The sequence below is a fragment of the Mastigoproctus giganteus genome, chromosome 5 (genome assembly GCF_048544385.1).
Source record: "Mastigoproctus giganteus isolate SK-2022 chromosome 5, ASM4854438v1, whole genome shotgun sequence".
Taxonomy (NCBI): domain Eukaryota; kingdom Metazoa; phylum Arthropoda; class Arachnida; order Uropygi; family Thelyphonidae; genus Mastigoproctus; species Mastigoproctus giganteus.
The window spans coordinates 226,120,869-226,139,448 of record NC_143579.1 but is presented as its reverse complement, the minus strand read 5'-3'; the positions used below and the strand labels follow the sequence as shown (position 1 = coordinate 226,139,448).

Here is an 18,580-nt window from a genome sequence, read left to right as displayed (position 1 = left end):
CTCTCTCACTAATTAGTAGTGATTATCTTTAACATATTGATATACAGCCTGCTTCTCTGATTAGTGATGTAAATACTCATATTGTGGAATAAATTTTGTCACATTTTTAAAATCTTAATTTTCTTACTGGTACAGCCACTCCCCGGTTTATGTAAGGGTTGCTTTCCGCAGATCTCTACATAAGTCGGAATTTCCTTAAATGTTTATGCAGCACTCGCAAGGCACCTCCGTAGCCAGGTGGGCAGGAGCAGCAGTGCATAGCACATGCTTCTTGATTAGACCGGGGTTCGAGCCCATGACCACCAAATATGGAGGATGTGGAAAGGTCAGGGAATGGCCATCGCATATCCCCAGAGCAATATGGCCTTAAGTTGCTAATGCTCCTAAAAACCAAATAACAAACAAACAAACAGCACTCGCAAATTTCATCGAAGCAAAAAAGAAATGTTCGACAAACATGTAAATAGAATTATTTATTAAATTTTTTATCTCATGTGCAGGAAAAATTACAAAAATTTCAAATTATAAAATTACAAAAAGAGAGAGAAGACAGGCATAACATCAGCAAGTTTTACCTTTTGAGCATCATTGCCAGAATTAACTCTAAAGGTGATAAGCACACAGCTGCAGAAGTTGAGGGCTGTGGAGATTTAGAAGGGGTTTTTACCAACACATCACAAAATTTCTCGGCAGCTGCAGAATCGGCACTGGCAACTTCACCACATATTTTAATGTTTTGGAAACCAGTGCAATGCTTGAACCTATTAAACCACCCATTGCTTGCTACAAACTTGGTTTGGGGTTTGCCATACTTATCCTTAATATCTTCATAAATACTTCTTGCTTTTGCTTGAATGGCCATTGGACTCGAGGAGCATTTGCTTCTAAATCTGATTTTCCATCCATATTATTAATACCTTTTCCATCTTCAATGTAGCATCTGAATGCTGTTTTCTGATCTTAAATGTGTTGATCCTTTCACATATTCTTTTATACGCGCACTGTCCCTTAAAGTAGTATTCACTATTGAAGAAGCAAGACCTAATTCCGTGCAATAGATGACAAACTTTGTCCTGCTTCATACTTCTTAATTAATCATCTTCATTTCTGTTTCTAAATCAATTTTGTTTTGTTTCCTAGCACTGCCAGCACTTGCACTTTCCTTTGGTCCCTTTCCCTTCACCATTGTAATAAGTAAATAGGAATGAAGAGAAGATTCTGAAAATTTATTTATGTTTTTTATATGATTGAAGATTTCAGTGAAGGGGAACTCATTTCACTATAATACCATAATGTAAAAACCCATAGAATTCCAGTTATCAGTATTATCACAAATGCAATAAGATCGAGTTTACTACCCGTTTATAATAGATTACACTAACAAAAAAGCCCAATAAACCATCAAGTGCAAATTGTTTTCTGGTAGTGATCTCCAGCAATGTGTTTTAGAAAAATATCACAAAGGCATTCAAAATTGATTCTTATTATGGAACATATGATAATGATGAAAGTGTAGTGCAATTTCCATTATTAAAAAAAACCTTTAAGAGAGATAAATAGCTTAGCTATATAGTGAAAATTTCAACTTCCGAGGTCTTGGAACGAATTACCAAAAAAAACATGTTATTGGGTCCACATTACAATATTTTCACGATACCTCTATTTATTCCTATGGGATGCAAATTACGCTTCCACAAAAGTTTGCACCAGCTGGCAAAAACTTAAAGTCGAATTTCCATAAATTGAATATTACGTAAGCCAGGGAGTGGCTCTTATATAAAAAATTTAGTCACAATTTACTGTTAAGATTTACTGATTTATTGTTTTTTTTCCCCTACTAGTACCAGATAAATCAGAAAACCCAGATTTATCTTATAGAGAAAAGGTAATTATTTTTTGTTCTTTTGATATCAGCAGTATTTGTTAGGAGTCATATCTATATTTAGAACATTTCAGGATTTATATTTAAATTTACACGCTTCTTGATTAGACCGGGGTTCAAGCCCATCACCACCAAATATGGAGGATGCAGAAAGGTCAGGGAATGACCACCGCATATTCGCAGAGCAATATGGCCTTAGTTGCTAATGCTCCTAAAAACCAAATAACAAACAACAAACAAACATATTTAAATTTAAAACTCGAAAATCAACTTAATACCATTATACTACAAATTTGAGTATGTTGCAGAGGTTCCCAAACTGTCTTGGTTCATGGCACCCTTAGTGTCTCAGTAATTTTTTCAAGGCACTCCTGGGCCAAAAGAAATACCTAACAGTTCCGTTTATTAAGTAGTTAGGTCCAAAGAACTTAATAATTATTTATGTCCTAACAACTTAATAACCGTTTGAAAAAATAATACACATAAATTGAAAGGAAAAATAATATTTTTATTTCATTCTTAAATAATCACAATTACTTACTAATTTTTTCCCTCGAAAAAATAATACAAATAATACACTGCGAGCACACAGTTTGGGAACCACAGGTATATTGTATAGGCATTTATTAATGTGTGTTTCTGTAATACATGTTATTTCATAACAGTACTTTCAATAGAATAAGGTCCCTAAATGAAAGCTCAAATTCTTATAGTAATAAGTTTATTTATTGTTATAAATATTTTGTGTAAATAAAATGGCTAGATTTAGACTAACAAAATATTTAAACTTTTATAACTTACCAGAACATTGAATTAAAATTAATTGTCTTGAAAAGAAATTGTTGAATTCAGAACTTTTGAGGCAAACTTTTTTTTTTTTTTTTTTTCATGTATTTTTGGAAACATTCATAGCAGGTGAATATCACACATCATTTTAGCTCAGTGCCAAGATGCATAACAATTTTCATTGCCACATTTGGGGGGGGGGTTCATATTTTATCCTGTTATATTCTGGTTTTTCATTAAATAAAGATCATTTTGTATCTAAGCTCAGATAAGTCAGGCTGCAATTTAAAAGTAGGCAACTTTTTTGACACTGACTACACATTCAGAATTTGCAATGTTACACAAAGATTATCACTAGTGCTTTTTGTGGGGTGGGGAGTGGATGGATGTCATTATATACTACTGCAATATCTCTTTAATTGATCTAAACATGAATCTTTAGGTACGATATTTTTTCCCTACTTATTTTGAATAGTATATTGCGCAAAAGTTTCATAATTTTGAATATTTGAAGAGCTGTGTTTTATATGTAAAGAACAGTAATTATTAATTTATTTTCAGGTTGACCAACTTACTAGTGCTTTTGGTAGCAAGAAGAGGAAAAGAGCTATGGACACCAGGATACGTTCTACAGTTGCTGATGAAACATTGGTAGCAACAGCCACAAAAACAATAAAAAATACTGATTTTTCATTATTATCTGAGAAAGCAGGTAATCATATTTATTGCCTTTTTATATAGTATACATTGTGCTTTTCTTTGCTTTTGAAACTAATACAACTAATGTGCCTAATTTGGAATTCACGTACTCCACTTTTAGCACTTTCAGTGTCTGGTGGTGATGAGCCTTCAGATGCCATTCCTCCACAGAACAAAAAGGCAACTTCTCCAAAGGATGTCTATAAATTGGAAGACAGTATCCTTTTTTGTAGTATTCCAGCAAATTTAACATATTTAAACTCTTCCCCCTCCTCCTTCCCCATTCTATGCTTGCTTATTCTTCATTACTGACACAGCATACCAATAATACTTTTTCCCACAATAGTATCTATGTTGACAGATTAATTTTGCTGAATTGTCTTACTAATGACTAACCATGAAATAGTGCTATTAATTAAGTCAATAAAATGTCTCTGTTTTACAAATTCAGAAATGATCCTAATTTACAGATGGACTCATAAGTGAAATTGTCAGTTATAAAATAAAGCTTCTCATAAAATATTTAACTGCAACTTCAAAGGACATCAATATTTGCATTCAGATGTTCTTTTAGGCATGACAGTACTGTTGTTCGGATTGAGACTTAGGTGATTTATTGATCACTGAAAATTTTTCAATTTTTGAATATTAAAAACAGCATGTAAAGCTGATATCATTTATCCAGTGATGTTAGAGGAACTAGCAGGACAGTGCCAAAGCTTCTATATGTTATAATGGGTGAAGCAAAGGTATAATGAGAGTGGCAGTAATCTACAGACCAGAAGATTGTGAAGAGTATGACGAGAGTCTTTACATGTAGATGGAATGGGAAAGCAAGCGCGAATGTCTTGTTATGGGTGACGTGGAATAAGTGGGAGGGGAAACTCACCTTGGGGAAAAATTTTTCTAAGTAAACTATACGATTATTATTTGTACCGGCATGTCAGAGATGATACTGGGGGTGAGAATATTCTTGACCCTAACATTGCTCATAAATTAGATGACATCACAGGGCTTAAAATATAGGAATCATTGGCAGGTAGTGATCATGCAGTCATTGGAAGATGAAGAAAGATATTGCAATAGTTAAAAGTAAAGTCATGGGTTTTAATTTCAGAAGAGAGGACTTTGACAGTATAAGGCTCTATATGGCATCTACCATATAGAGCCTTTCTACCATTAAGAAAATATTGCAGGAGAAGAATGCCAAAATGGATGAATGCAGAGCTGTTTAATCAAATAGAGCAGAAAAAGATAGTATGAGATGGTTACAGAGTGATGAAAAGTACTGAAGTCCACAACAGCTACAAGTTGATTTGTAATAGTACCACAGATAAAGTTAGAGAAGCCAAGGCTGCATATGAGAAAGCACTGGCTAAGAGAGCAAAGAATAGGGACGAGGGAATTTTTCATGTATGTGAATACAAGGAATAAAAAGTGAATCACGTTGGACCCTTTTGTACTGGGTGTGGGAAAGTCTTAGAAAACCGAACTGATATTACAGATGAATTGAATAAGTACTTTACATCTGTCTTTACCCTTGTAAATGCAAATGAGGTTGACTCATATGAAATCAGTGATTTCAAAATTACTGATGACTATTAGACAAACTTTTGAGCATAGAGGCAAATAAGGCTCCTGGAATTGATGGCATATACCCTGTAGTTATGAGGGGATGTATTGAACCATTGAAGTTGAGGCCAGTGTATCACCAATACATAAGGCTGTTCTAAAAGTGAAGTTGGTAACTACAGACCAATTAGTCTGACTTCAGTGGTAGAGAAAATCTTGGAGGCAGTGATTAAGAGTGCAATCCAGGGACATTTAGATAGATATTGCATTCTGAATAACACACAATGTGGTGTTATTAAGGAAAAATCATGTTTAACTAGCTTAGTAGGCTATTTTGACACATTTACCCATGAGCTGGATGTAGGGAACAATTTTTACAGTAGTAAAAATTTGACTCAGTCCCTCATGAGAGGTTACTGTTTAAGCTTGAATATGTTGGGATTACAGTCAGTCCTCGTATAGCACGATAGTTGTGTTCCTAGAAACCCTCGTGCAATGCAAAATCGTGCAATATAAACAACAGGCCCTATGGGAAAAGTAGGGTTAGGTGCCAACCACCCAAGATTGAACACACATTTGTAACCAAAACATTACCAAACACAATAAATAATCGGGTAATTTGAAACGTTATAAAATACATATTTTATTACGACTATTACATAATAAAATATTGCTAATTCTTTTGCTTCTGTCGTAAGCAAACTTGTTTTTTGTTTGATTTTCTATCCAAACAGATAACAGCCGTTCCATCTCTTCCAATTCTTTGTGTCTTAATCTAATGGATTTTAATTACACTTTGAGTTGTTCCTGCTGTGAAAGTTGTTTCTATTTTCTCTGCATTCTTTGTAATTCTCGGCATTGCCTCATTTAGGTCTGTAGCACGTGCAATACCACATGGTCTTTCATTTCGCTCAAAGCATTTCACAATTTCATATTTTTTCTCTATCAACAGAGGCGGACTGGCCATAAGTCTTACCGGGGAAACCCCGGTGGGCCAGAGGCCGGTGTGATTTTGGCCATAAACCATAGTATGAGGCCACTATAAATTTCCAGGGTAAGAATTTTTGACCCAGTCTGCCTCTGTTTATCGATATTGCTTTTCTTTTTCTCTCTGAATCTGCAGTGTCTTCACCAGGACGCTTCCTTTTCACACCTTTTAATTAAGAATTTTACTCATTTTTAGGGAATAAAGCACAATTACAAAACGAGGAGGCATGCTTGATACACATAAACAAAGCTGTGTGCGTGTAGTAACTGAATAAACAACACCGTAAAGGCAGAGATACACTATTAACACCTCACATTTTCTAGGGGTTACTACCATAAAACAATTTCCAGTTGCGTTTCTGCTATTGGAATCTGTTATAAACTGGTAGTAAACTCAATCTAATTGCATTTTTGATTATACTGATAGCTGGAATTGTGTTGGTTTTTACGTTATTATGGTGAAATGTGTTTCCCCTTCACTGATATAAAAAACATAAATACATTTTCAGAATCTTCTCTTCATTCCTATCGTGTTGCGTTCAGTTGGGGTGATTCTGCGTTCGACTGCCATTTCTTGTAAACACAACGGCGAATCGTGCATAAGCAAATTCAGTTCGTGTTATATAAGATATCGTTCACCTATTTATAAATCATGTATGATAGAATTTGTGTAGTGTAATCACGTGTTATACGAGGACTGACTGTACTAGAAAAATTCTATGATAGATTGTCTGGTGGCTGCAGGGCAAGAAGGCACGGGGTTGTGATTAATGGATATTCTTCAGTTTGATGTGAAGTCAAAAGTGGGGTCCCTCGAAGATCGGTTCTTCGACCACTGTTGTTTCTGATTTTCATAAACGACATTGACAATGGATTAGAAGGCGTGATGTCAAAATTTGCAGACAATGCAAAGATTGGTTGAGTCATTAATGATCAGTATGAAGCAACGTTCCTTCAGGTTGGCTTGAACAGTCTGCAAGAATGGTCAGAAAAGTAGCAGCTATGTTTTAATGTAGCAAAATGCAATTATACTTGAGGAATAGCAACCCCAAAATAAATAGCACATTTGGTGGGATTGAATAAAAAACATTAGAGAAAGAAAGGGATTTGGGAGTTATAATAGGGCAGATATGAAGTTTTCTGAGTAGTACAAACAGCATCCAGGAAAGTCTATGGTGTCCTATCGATGATTTATCGAACATTATCCTGTAAAGATTTGGAGGTCATAGTCTCACCGTATAAGGAATAATTAAGACCACATTTGGAGTACTGTGTTCAAGTATGGAGAATGCATTTGAAAAAAGACATTGAGCTTCTTGAAAGGGTCCAAAGACAGACAACTGGAATGGTGAGATCAGCAAAAGAGTGACAATACAAGGAGACTCCAATTATGTGGACTACAGAGCTTGGCAACCATGCACCTCAGAGGTGACCTGGTTGAGGTTTATAAGGCTCTGCCTTATAAACCTCTATGATAGATTGAAACATCTTACTCATATAAGAAGTAAGATGTTTTATTTAAAATGTTACAAATTTAATTGAATACACCTCAAAAGAAACATTTAAACCATTTTGCAAAGTTCCAAGGAATTACTGTTTTTCATTGTTCAGGCCTGTTAAAATGGCTTCTGGAATGAAAACTACTGGAACTATAGTTCAAGTAGTTTTCAATCCACATCAATCCATTTTGTTTTATTAAAAATGTAATATTTTTAATAAAATAGCTTATTCTTTACACATAGTTGATTGATGTCGCTTATTATACTTTTATATCTATAATTACTAATAATAATATTAGGAAGCAATAAACTTAAAGCAATGTAAAAGACACAGCCATTCTATTAACATTTAAATAATAAGAGAGGGTGGGCGATTATTGAGAATTTCTTCTTGGTTGATAAATTGTAATGTATTAAACATTGGCTGAAGTCTTTAGATTTTAAATTAAAGATTTTGGCTAATGTTTAATACGTTAGAAACAATATTTTCTAATGGAATATATGGAATAATTCGGTTATAAGAATAAAATGCAGTGATCAACCCATAATGAATGCCATTTTGGTTTTTTATTCCAGAAATAAAACAAATGAAATGCTTCCCCAAGAAAGGAAGCTTTTGCCATAAGAGTGAGATAATTCCAAGCAATGCAAAAGTCTCCCCACTTGGACCACTCATTTTTGAATTATAAAGTATCATGTGAAATAGCTTTATTGCTCGATTGCTCCATTTTACATATTCATCTTTTTATAGTAATTTAATTTAAAATGTAAAGACTTGGTCAGTGTTAATATATAACACTGAGTTCTTTTTTATCTCCCATGTTTATTTCTCTATACGTTAAAAAAGTTTTCCTTCTGGTGATTTTTATTTGACCTTGAGAATGCTGCATAGCGGGGGTGGGGTAGCCAATGGGAGAGAAGGATGTGGTACAAGTGGGCGTGGCAATTGCTTCACTACAAATGCACAGGTAAATAATTACATAGTTCATTTCCTGATTAGATATCAATCAGTTCATTTTGATAGGTGTCTGAATCTGTGACATTTGATTTGCTAATGTAGTAATTAACACAATGCCGCAAACTAGATTGGCAATTACTGATTCCGAGAGAAAATAACACCGTCAGGAGTCTGCACAGAAATATAGAGAGAAACATGCCAAAAGGTTACGAACTAATCAGAGAATAAGTTCAATGACGACAGAGAAATGGAAAATCAATGCCACAGGAAGCAGGTAGTTAATATGGACGAAACTCAGTGAACCGTTAAACGGCTCAGACCTCACATAAGATCTTCACAGGATCCTGATAATGAAGAAACCACTGAAGTATCATATTGCAATTTAGGTGATATGGTAGATGAATATCAACATCGTGGTGGATTATCTTTTCATGGCAAACTTGGAAGAGCTGCACATTTGTGTTGTCATGGAGGGAAGGTATGTTTGCTGATGGCAGATGCCTATCCAGACACTTTAAAGACTTTGTTGTGTGACAACACAGAAAAAAGGGGGACACTTCCGAGAAAACAATCTTTACGCCTTCATGTCTTTTAATGACGAAAACACGGACTTTCAAGGTGGCGGTGGCCCTTATACGATGTGAATATGAGAAGGTGCTATGGTGAAAGGAACAATGAGCTTAATGTCCATTAGAGACGTTCCACAATGCAGCCAAATCTGTATATATGACAACGGAGAAGCGTTGATGGAACAAAGCAAGCGCAGGGATCAGCGAGCGAAGCCCCCCCAGTTATTCATTAAAGAACTGATTAAATTCATAAAATAAGTGCTGTACTATTTGCCTTTTTTGCCTGTGTACTTTCCCTTAAGTTATTATTGGATATCATTCCTTGAAAAATGTTTTTCCAGGATTTTAGTATAATATTGAATACAACCATTTCATAATCATCAGTTCTAGCCATAAAGTTGCTTCTTCTCTCTTTGGAAATTTCTGGCCACAGAAATAAATTCCACTACTGAACTATAGTATCATTAATTTCCTAAAAGTACAATTAAGATATGTATAGAGTAGTTGTATTCAATATTATACTAAAATCATGGAAAAACATTTTCCAGGATTAGTTTTCCAGGATTTTCCAGGATTACTTCTGGAATTGTTCAGGATTGTGCAGTGAATGTTATTTCATTGTTAAACTCAAAAAAAAAAAAAAAAAAAAAAATCCCTTTTCAGCTTTCACTTTTCTTAAGTCAAGAACTTTTTGTAAATTTATAACCATTACAACATTTGAGAAAATAATTTTAACACTTCATTTATCTCATGCACATAACAAATGTTACATTTTCAATTGTAAGTTTTTCTTCCATATACCATTTGGCTGCTTATTTAGATTTGATACTTCTGTTCACCACTGACCACCACAGAATTGCTAATCAGTGCTACATGTTGTGTAGATTCCTGCTGATAAGTAACCCATATAGTACTGAAACTGGTCACAAGTTTGAGTTTTTAATGATTAATGGATTCACCTCCTGGGTGATTTTATTTAATCGAAATTGACATTTTCTTTAGAGCAAGTCATGGATAAATGTATTATTTCTAAAGAGTATAAGCTGAAGTTCTCTCACTGTTACTGGAGGACCAAAAGTGTTCCCAGACAGTCATGACAAAAAAAAAAAAAAAAGTGTTGCATTATTTTCTCAAACTGGACCAACTCGTTATTTCTTTTTTTTTTTTTTAAATATTCTTCAAATATATTTTCTTTAATTATAACCAGTTATATCTGATCAAGAATATCATTCACTAGATGCTGCAGCTGATGTATTTTTTAATGCTACAAAGCAACAGATAAAAGAGTGGAAGGAGGCGGCCACGTAAATATTTTTTGTCTTACTAATTTTAATTTCCTTATACTTGTGTGTTTCAGTATAATTATGTGCCTTCAATCTTTGTAATTAGAGGAGTATTATGTCTAAGGGGGTACCAACCCTTTCTTTTACCAAAGTACTTTTTGCCATCTTATGTCTGGAAAACTTTTCTCTTGTTTTGAAACAGAAATACTAATTAAATTTTTTTAATTTTTCAATTACTGTTTTAACTCTTTCATTATTAAAAATGATAAAAATTATAAATGGTATTTATTTGTTCTGTTTGCTTTTAGGTATGGATCATATGTGCTCCATTGCTTAGAACATATGCCTGTCAATAATGTTGAACGACTTCATAAAAGCAAGCTAATGATATATTATCATTACATAGTACAGACCTTTAAATTAAAATACCAAGAATTGAGAAAGAAAGGTAAAAGTTTTTTTTTTTTTTTTTTAATTTTATTATTTTTTATGGGTATTCAAATTTATTAGGTAGAAAAAATTAATTTAAAAACATTTAATTTCATTAAATTAAACACATTCAATGTTTTAAATTTGATTAAATTAAAAACTTTTAATTTCATTTATACATTAAATAGGTTCATGCTATAGTAGTGCTTAAAAGCATTTAATGTGTTTAAATGAGTTTATGCAATGTCACTTATTAAAACTCACTAAACTTATTTCCCCTATAGCAGATCACTCCTGGAGTGATGGGTGCAATGTGTACAGTGCTCACATTGTTGACAAAGCAAGACATTGGTGCAAGAGAAAATTAATGGACACCCACCTGCACATCAGGACCTGTATAGGATATTGAATTTCTTATATTTCTTTCCTTATATTCATCCAAAAGAACAAAAAATTAGCAGATTTCTGTTGAGTAGATGTAATGTCTTGGTGTTGTATTCTTAGTGCATACAAATGGTCATAACATCAGTGGCTAGAATGTGTATACATTCAGTGCCTGTCATTTGGTATGCATACTATTACACCATCATGACACCATCCAAGGATTAGATGCATGTTAGCATGCTCTTCAGATATGTAAACCTCATGATCTGCCATGCTTACTCCTTGAGATTTGCTGTAAAAGACAAATACATGGACAAATGGAGGAAATAGACAAATGTATATTGCATTCCATTCCAAAAATAAATGGATGACAGTCTTCATGTAGCTATAATACAGAATCAGCTTATTTGATGATCCAAGTGACTAGATATTTTTTACCCTAATTTTGTCCTCTGAGGTTGTCCCTCAGTGGAATGTACTTAAGATCCACCTTTTAGATGTGCATGAATGCTACATACTGCCAATTAAATTAATGCTCTTTCAAAACTTTTTTAACATGGACACACTATTTACATGCAAAAAATAATTGAAAAAAGAAAGTTACTTTATAAAGAGCAAGTTAAAAGAATTTAACTTATTTTTTATAAATATTTTAGCATGCTAATGAACTTTAGGATTTTTATTTTCAATATTTTTATACAGTAAATTTATGTTGTGAATTAAAGTAAAATTTATGTTGTGAATTAAAGTAAAATACGGAAAATTTAGACCATATAAATGTCAACTGACCTATCCGTGATGTCACTGTTTAACATTTTGTACACTATGATTGAAGCAGTTGATGTGCCCAGAATAGACAATAATATAGACTGGTCCCTAAAACAATAACTATATAGTCTTACATAATGCATAAAGGTAAATTTCTGCACATCTATTCTACAACTGTCTTTCCTCAATTTGAGTTTATGCCCCTTCAGGTTTTTAATCTGAGCAAGAGAAGAATCCCATCAGCATTGAGCCTGCTCAAATCATTCAAGGCCTTATACACCTCAATCAGATCACCTCGCAGGTGCCTAGTCTCCAGCCGCTGCAATTTGCAGAACTTAAGCCTTTCTTGGTAAGAGGACCCCTTCGTTCCCCTCACTAGTCCTGTTGCCCTTTTCTATACGCATTCTAGCAACTCCACATTCTTCCTAAAAAGAGGCATCCAGACCTGTACACAGCACTTAAGGTGTGGCCTGAACATTGTCTTATACAAGGGGATAATCACCTTATCCTTGCTAGCAAAATTCCTGTATATCATTGACAAAACCCCATGACCTGCTCTGGCAGCCTGTCTGCACTGTCAGAAAACTTCATATCTGACTGCACAATTACCTCCAGGTAATTGTGCAGTCAGATATGGAAAATGAAAAAGGAGAATGAAAAATACCTCCAGGTATTTTTCATTCTCCACTACCCTGAGTGTAGAACCACACAGTTGGTACATTTTTCTGGGGGTTACTGCTACCCGTATGCAGTACTTTGTATTTGTCAATGTTAAACTTCAGTTGCCACTTCTCAGCCCATCTGCCCAACTTTTCTAGATCCTGTTGCATAGCATACTGTCATTAACAACCCTTCCAACCTTTGTATCATCTGCAAACTTCAACATTAAGCCTGGTATACCTTCATCAATATCATTGATAAATGTACAAAACAACAATGGGCTGAACACTGAACCCTGGGGGGGACTCCACTAATAACATTAGTCCACGAAGAGCATTATCCATTGGTTACCATGCTCTGTCTTCTTCTCAATCATCCTTTTATCCATTGTAGCAACTTGCCCTTAATACCATACTGCTCCAATTTGTACAGTAAGGACTACACTGCTTAAAGAATAATAATGAGAAAGCTGTTTTCCTATTTAGAGTATTGTTAATTCACAACATTCTTTTGTATATTTTTATACATCACTAGATTAAAATTGGAAGGAAGTTTCATCATGATTTTTTTTTATCACTCTCCATGAACATACTTGAATTTCTAAATATTACACTGTATATTTGTATACAATCTGTTATCCCATTTTTATAGATCCGCTGCCTACTATTTGTGAACCGTTTAAACATCATCTTATAGACAAGTTTTCAGTTAAATCTTCAAATGAAAGTGGATCTGTGATCAGGTATTTTATTTTTGATGTACTCTTAACATCATATAAAGAAATGATTGCTTATCATATATTATTTTATCCATATATTATTGATGACCTATCTTAATATCTGATTTTCCTTCTTATAATTTATTTATTTTTCAAGGCTGAGAAGGCAGAAGAAGAAAAAATATATTTATTTTAGATTTTATGTAATAAATATTGTTAGTGAAAAGCATTATTGCAACAGTACTTTGTAACTGTAGGCTAAAAGTTTTACCAGTGACACTGTTGACATAACAGAAACAAATTAAAAGAAAATAATAAAATGATATATTATTATTATTAGCCATATGGTGCAAGGAAGCCTGAGGCTTATGCTGCACCAGCCAAAAAAAAAATTCCCAAGTTATCCTGAGAAAGAGAGAGAAGTAGAAAGGAATCACCAAGAAAGAGAAGAATGATAATATCCAGCTCAGGACCCTGGGCATGCCAAGCCCATATTCACCCATACTGAGCCCCTGTGATAATAAAATAATGAAATAAAAGTTAAGATAGGGGAAAAAAAAGAAGTAGAAGTGTAAAGGCGAAGATCAGCATCAAGATGGCTGATCTTGACCATGTACATTGGTAGTGTTATTAACATGTGCCAAAAGGATGACAGATTGCAAAAAAAAAAAAAAAAAAACTGAACTCAAGTTTGTAAATAAATCAAAGATTATTTTACCATGATAAGAATAGGTTTCATTTAGAAACACTTGGTTGCAGATTATGAGTACCTATTTCCTCTAGACTTTATCACTTACCGCTTTCTGGAAATTGAAGAGCCTCGGCTTCCAAATGTCATTGTTAGGATGATGCAATGTTTTTCAAGAATTCTCCAGTTCCTATTTGATTGTCAGGCATAAATGGCACTTTTCACAATTCATTGCTTATTCCAGAGTTCAAGAATGATAGGCAGTGTACCACCTTAAATGACGTGACATTTAGCATGACATTGGGCTTATGAATTGCAACTCTACCATAGAAATCAACACCACATTACTCCATAAAGATAGCCAGCATATTTCAAGCCACTATTGTTCATTTCATGGACCTCTGACCTTGAAGAGGTAACTGCCAAGATGTAATCATTGTCTTCAGGAGCTTGGATGTATCTCTTCACCCTTGTTCTTTCATCTTTTTACAATCAAACCTTAACTGAAGTTAATTTTGGAAAGTTCAAATGGCTTACAGTATCATGCAATAATAGACTGACAGATGATGCATTTAGCAATCAAACCTTTCTGAAACTGTAAGTTTTATTGGCTATTATTGTTACTTTAGCATTAGCATTAGCAAAGGCACATGATCCAAAAAGCAAGCTTATATAGCATCAGCCAAAAAAAAAACAAAAAAAAAACTTTATTTCACCCATCCACTCGCTCCAAATGTTTCTCAAGTTCTGCCTTGAATCTATTTAAGCTATCAACTTCCACAACGACAGATGGAAGTTTGTTCCAGCAATCAACAACCCGCTGGCTAAAGGCAAATTTCCGCACGTCTATCCTACATCTGTCTTTCCTCAATTTGAATTTATGCCCTCTCAGGTGATTATTCTGTGCAAGAGGAAGAATCCCATCAGCATTGAGCATGCTCAAACCATTCAAGGCTTTATACACCTCTATCAGATCACCTCGCTGGTACCTAGTCTCCAGACACTGTAATTTGCAAAACTTAAGCCTTTCTTCGTAAGAGCACCCCTTTGTTCCATTCACTAATCTTGTTGCCCTTCTCTGTACTCGTTCCAGCAGCTCTACATCCTTCTTGAAATGAAGCCTCCAGACCTGTATACAGTACTCTAGGTGTGGCCTGACCATTGCCTTATACAAGGGAATAATCACCTCCTTATCCCTGCTAGAAAAATTCCTATATATCATTGACAATACACCGTGAGCTACTCTTGCATCCCATCTGCACTGCTCAGAGAACTTCATATCTGCCTGCACAACCAGCCCCAGGTCCCTTTCATTCTCTACCGCTGTCAGTGTAGTACCACAAAGTTAATATGTTGCTCTGGGGTTGCTGTTTCCCATATGTAGTACTTTACATTTGTCAATGTTAAACTTCGTTTGCCCCCTCTCAGCCCATCTGCTCAACCTTTCCAGATCCTGTTGCAGCGGCATAGTGTCAGTAGTGTCCTTGACAACCCTGCCAACCTTCATATCGTCTGCAAACTTGAACTTGATATACCATCATCAATATCGTTTATAAATACAGAAAACAACAATGGACCCAACACTGAACCCTGAGGGACTCCACTAATAACATTAGTCCCCGAAGAGCCACTAATAACATTAGTCCCCGAAGAGCAGTATCCATTGATTACCACTCTCTGTCTTCTCCCACTCAACCATCCCTTTATCCATAGCAGCAATTTGCCTCCAATTTGTGCAGCAGTCTTCCATGTGCAACAGTATCAGAAGCCTTTCTAAGATCCAAATATATAATATCAAAGTTATTCCCTGCATCCAGTTCTTTTGTGACTGCATCATAGTATCCAATCAAATTAGTCAGACAAGACTTCTCTTAACAAACCCATGCTGTGTCCGAGCTATAACTGAATTCCTGTCTAGATGATCCTGCAATGCTTCTTTAACCATTTCCTCCATTAATTTCCCTGGAACAGAAGTTAAACTAACAGGTCCGTAATTACTCGTATCTCCCTTTGATCCTCCTTTGTGGATTGGGATCACATTTGCACATCTCCAGTCCATGGGTACCTCCCCCGAGTCTAGGGAAGCTCTCATAATTATGGCTAAGTGTTTGCTTACTTCCTTTGCCACCTCCTTTAATATAACCTAGGTGCCTTTCTTGTGTTTATCTCCACTTTACTCTCAGTTATTACAAGATTATCTAGCTTACTGCCAAAGTTGAATACACCCTCTGGCATTCCCCTCCCTGAATAACTCATCATGTGTGAATGTCAATGCAAAATATTCATTTAGTTTGTTAGCTACCTGAGCAGGATCATCGACAGTTGAACCATCGATATCAAGTGGACCAATCTGATTCATCCCCTTCCTTCTAGAGTTTACATAAGTAAAGAACTCTTTGCTGTTTTTCTTTGCATCCTTTGCCAAAGATTTCTCGTAATCTGCCTTCTTTTGCCTAACCTCCTTTGTAACTTGCTTACAGACCAGCTTATATCTATCATAGGCTTCTGTATCACATGTTAATTTATATGTATTCCATGCATTTTTCTTCTCTGTCACATGTCTAATTAGTTCATCTGACATCCATTTAGTCCTAAATCTTGATCAATATTTCTTTGTTGGTATGAAAGCCTAGTAGCTGCCAAGATTAATTCTTTGAATGCTTCCCATTTTGAATTTGCTGTTGGTAACATCATCAGTTGGTTCCACCGTATAGAATTTAAATACTGTCTCAGACCACCGTAGTCACCTTTACAAAAGCAAACCCTTCCCTTTACCCTTGATGGTAATTACCTCCTTGAATAAATCCCACTTAAGCACACTGTGATCACTACCACCTAGTGGTTTTTTTATCTGCAGATTCTTGATGCATGAAGGATCACTACTGATAATCCCATCAAGAGTATTACTCCCTCTGGTTGCCTCCCGAACATGCTGCTGTAGAAAACAATCATCCAATAAATCCACAAAAGCCTTGCTAGTGTGTGAGTGACCAACCCACAAATTCCAGTCAATGTCCAGGAAATTAAAATCCCCCATTATAAGACACTCTAATTTATCGGCCTACTCTTTTTCTCTGCACAATTTGCTCATTATACTCATCAGATTCATTAGGTCTATAACACACACCTACTCTCATTTTTCCTTTCCCAGTGCTTATGTCACACCAAACAGACTCAACATTGCATTGTGGATGCACTTCCCTAGATTTTATGTGTTTCTTAACTAACAACATAACCCCTCCTCCCTTCCTGTCCTGTCTGTCCTTTCTGTACACATTGTACTCCCCAAATTCCAGTTCTGCACTGATTATGTCTGTGTGACACCGTGTCTCTGATATCCCAACAATATCTGCCTTTGATGTCTTGACTAGCACTTCAAGCTCATTGAATTTATTAACTATACTCCTAGCATTGATGTACATGCAAGTATACATGCACCTGTTTCTACCCTAGCACAGCCCATGTATTCTCATTGTCCTGGAAATTCTCATTGCCTTGCTTTCCAGGCTGCTGCTCAATTTCATTTCAATAGAAGTAGTGCAAGAATCACTTTTACCTCTGCCTGTGGCTACTGCTAATCTATTAGTCTGTGTATCCCCCCCAAGCCAGCAGTTTTCCGACCCACCTAACTCTGCCTCGATAGCATCAACAAATATTCTTGCACTCTTTCTATTTAAGTGTATCCCATCCCTGTAGAAGCAGTCTCTCCTGTTAACAAGCACAGACTAGGCTGAGAAAAAATTCTACCCCTTGAGCCTTGCACAATCTCACCAGGGCCAAATTGATCGACAAGGCACTCATCATATACTCCCTCCTATCGTGTCTGGGCAGAATTGCATACACTTTCAAATTCAACTCTAACTCACGGCTTTTTTTCAGCATTGTCTTGTACTTGTTAAGTAATTCTCTCGGTCTCCTACTCTTAATATCATTAGTGCCAACGTGTACAACAATATCATCCTTTGTGCCCTTAAAGGATGATATCTGCCCTACGTCATCAACCTTTGCTCCTGGCAGACGTACCCTGGTCCTGTTCCATCTATCCTTTTTGCACAGTATGTTCCCCGTTTCCCTGACAATAGTCACCTACAACAACTAGTTCCTTTGGGACCAGCGCTTTCTGCCTTGGGGGTTGCCACTGTGTTGCGTGAAGTTCAAGTGCAAGCTCTGGCATTGATGTGGGCAGCTGAGAGCTTGTGGGCCCCTCATTTTAAATCCTTCGAGGGCATCCACCCTGTCCTTCAAGCTCTCGTATAAGCCCATAACAATGCCAAGTTGGCACCTGATTTCCTTGCACTCCTTACATTGCGCACACTCAAAGACATTCCCCTTGGCAAGGCGCCTCCGTAGCCAGGTGGGAAGGAGCAGCAATGCGTAGCACACGCTTCTTGATTAGACCGGGGTTCGAGCCCGTCACCACCAAATACAGAGGATGCGGAAAGGTCAGGGAATGACCAACGCATATCCCGGAGCAATATGGCCTTAGTTGTTAATGCTCCTAAAAACCAAATAACAACATACAACATCCCCTTGGCAATATCATGTTCCATTCCTGATTGCTCCACAAACTTCAAACAAACAGTGCATTTCAATAGACTGTGATTCAGAGGACAACTGGCCCCCTCCGTTCTCTCCTGAACCACAGCACTTTCACTAGTTTGAGCCTTTTGCTTTGCTGCTCTGGTCTGAGTCATGATT

At 35.8% G+C, this 18,580-nt stretch overlaps 1 protein-coding gene across 1 annotated transcript in view; it reads left to right on the top strand.

The window, feature by feature from the left end:
• The window catches only part of LOC150086179 (DNA-directed RNA polymerase I subunit RPA49-like), a 34,689-nt gene that overhangs the window by 12,340 nt on the left and 3,769 nt on the right, over positions 1-18,580 (top strand). The window contains exons 5-10 of the mRNA XM_090374819.1: positions 1,842-1,885; positions 3,230-3,380; positions 3,489-3,584; positions 10,160-10,256; positions 10,544-10,683; positions 13,128-13,218. Coding sequence (XP_090230945.1) covers positions 1,842-1,885; positions 3,230-3,380; positions 3,489-3,584; positions 10,160-10,256; positions 10,544-10,683; positions 13,128-13,218 — 619 coding nt within the window. The remainder of the gene's footprint in view (positions 1-1,841; positions 1,886-3,229; positions 3,381-3,488; positions 3,585-10,159; positions 10,257-10,543; positions 10,684-13,127; positions 13,219-18,580) is intronic.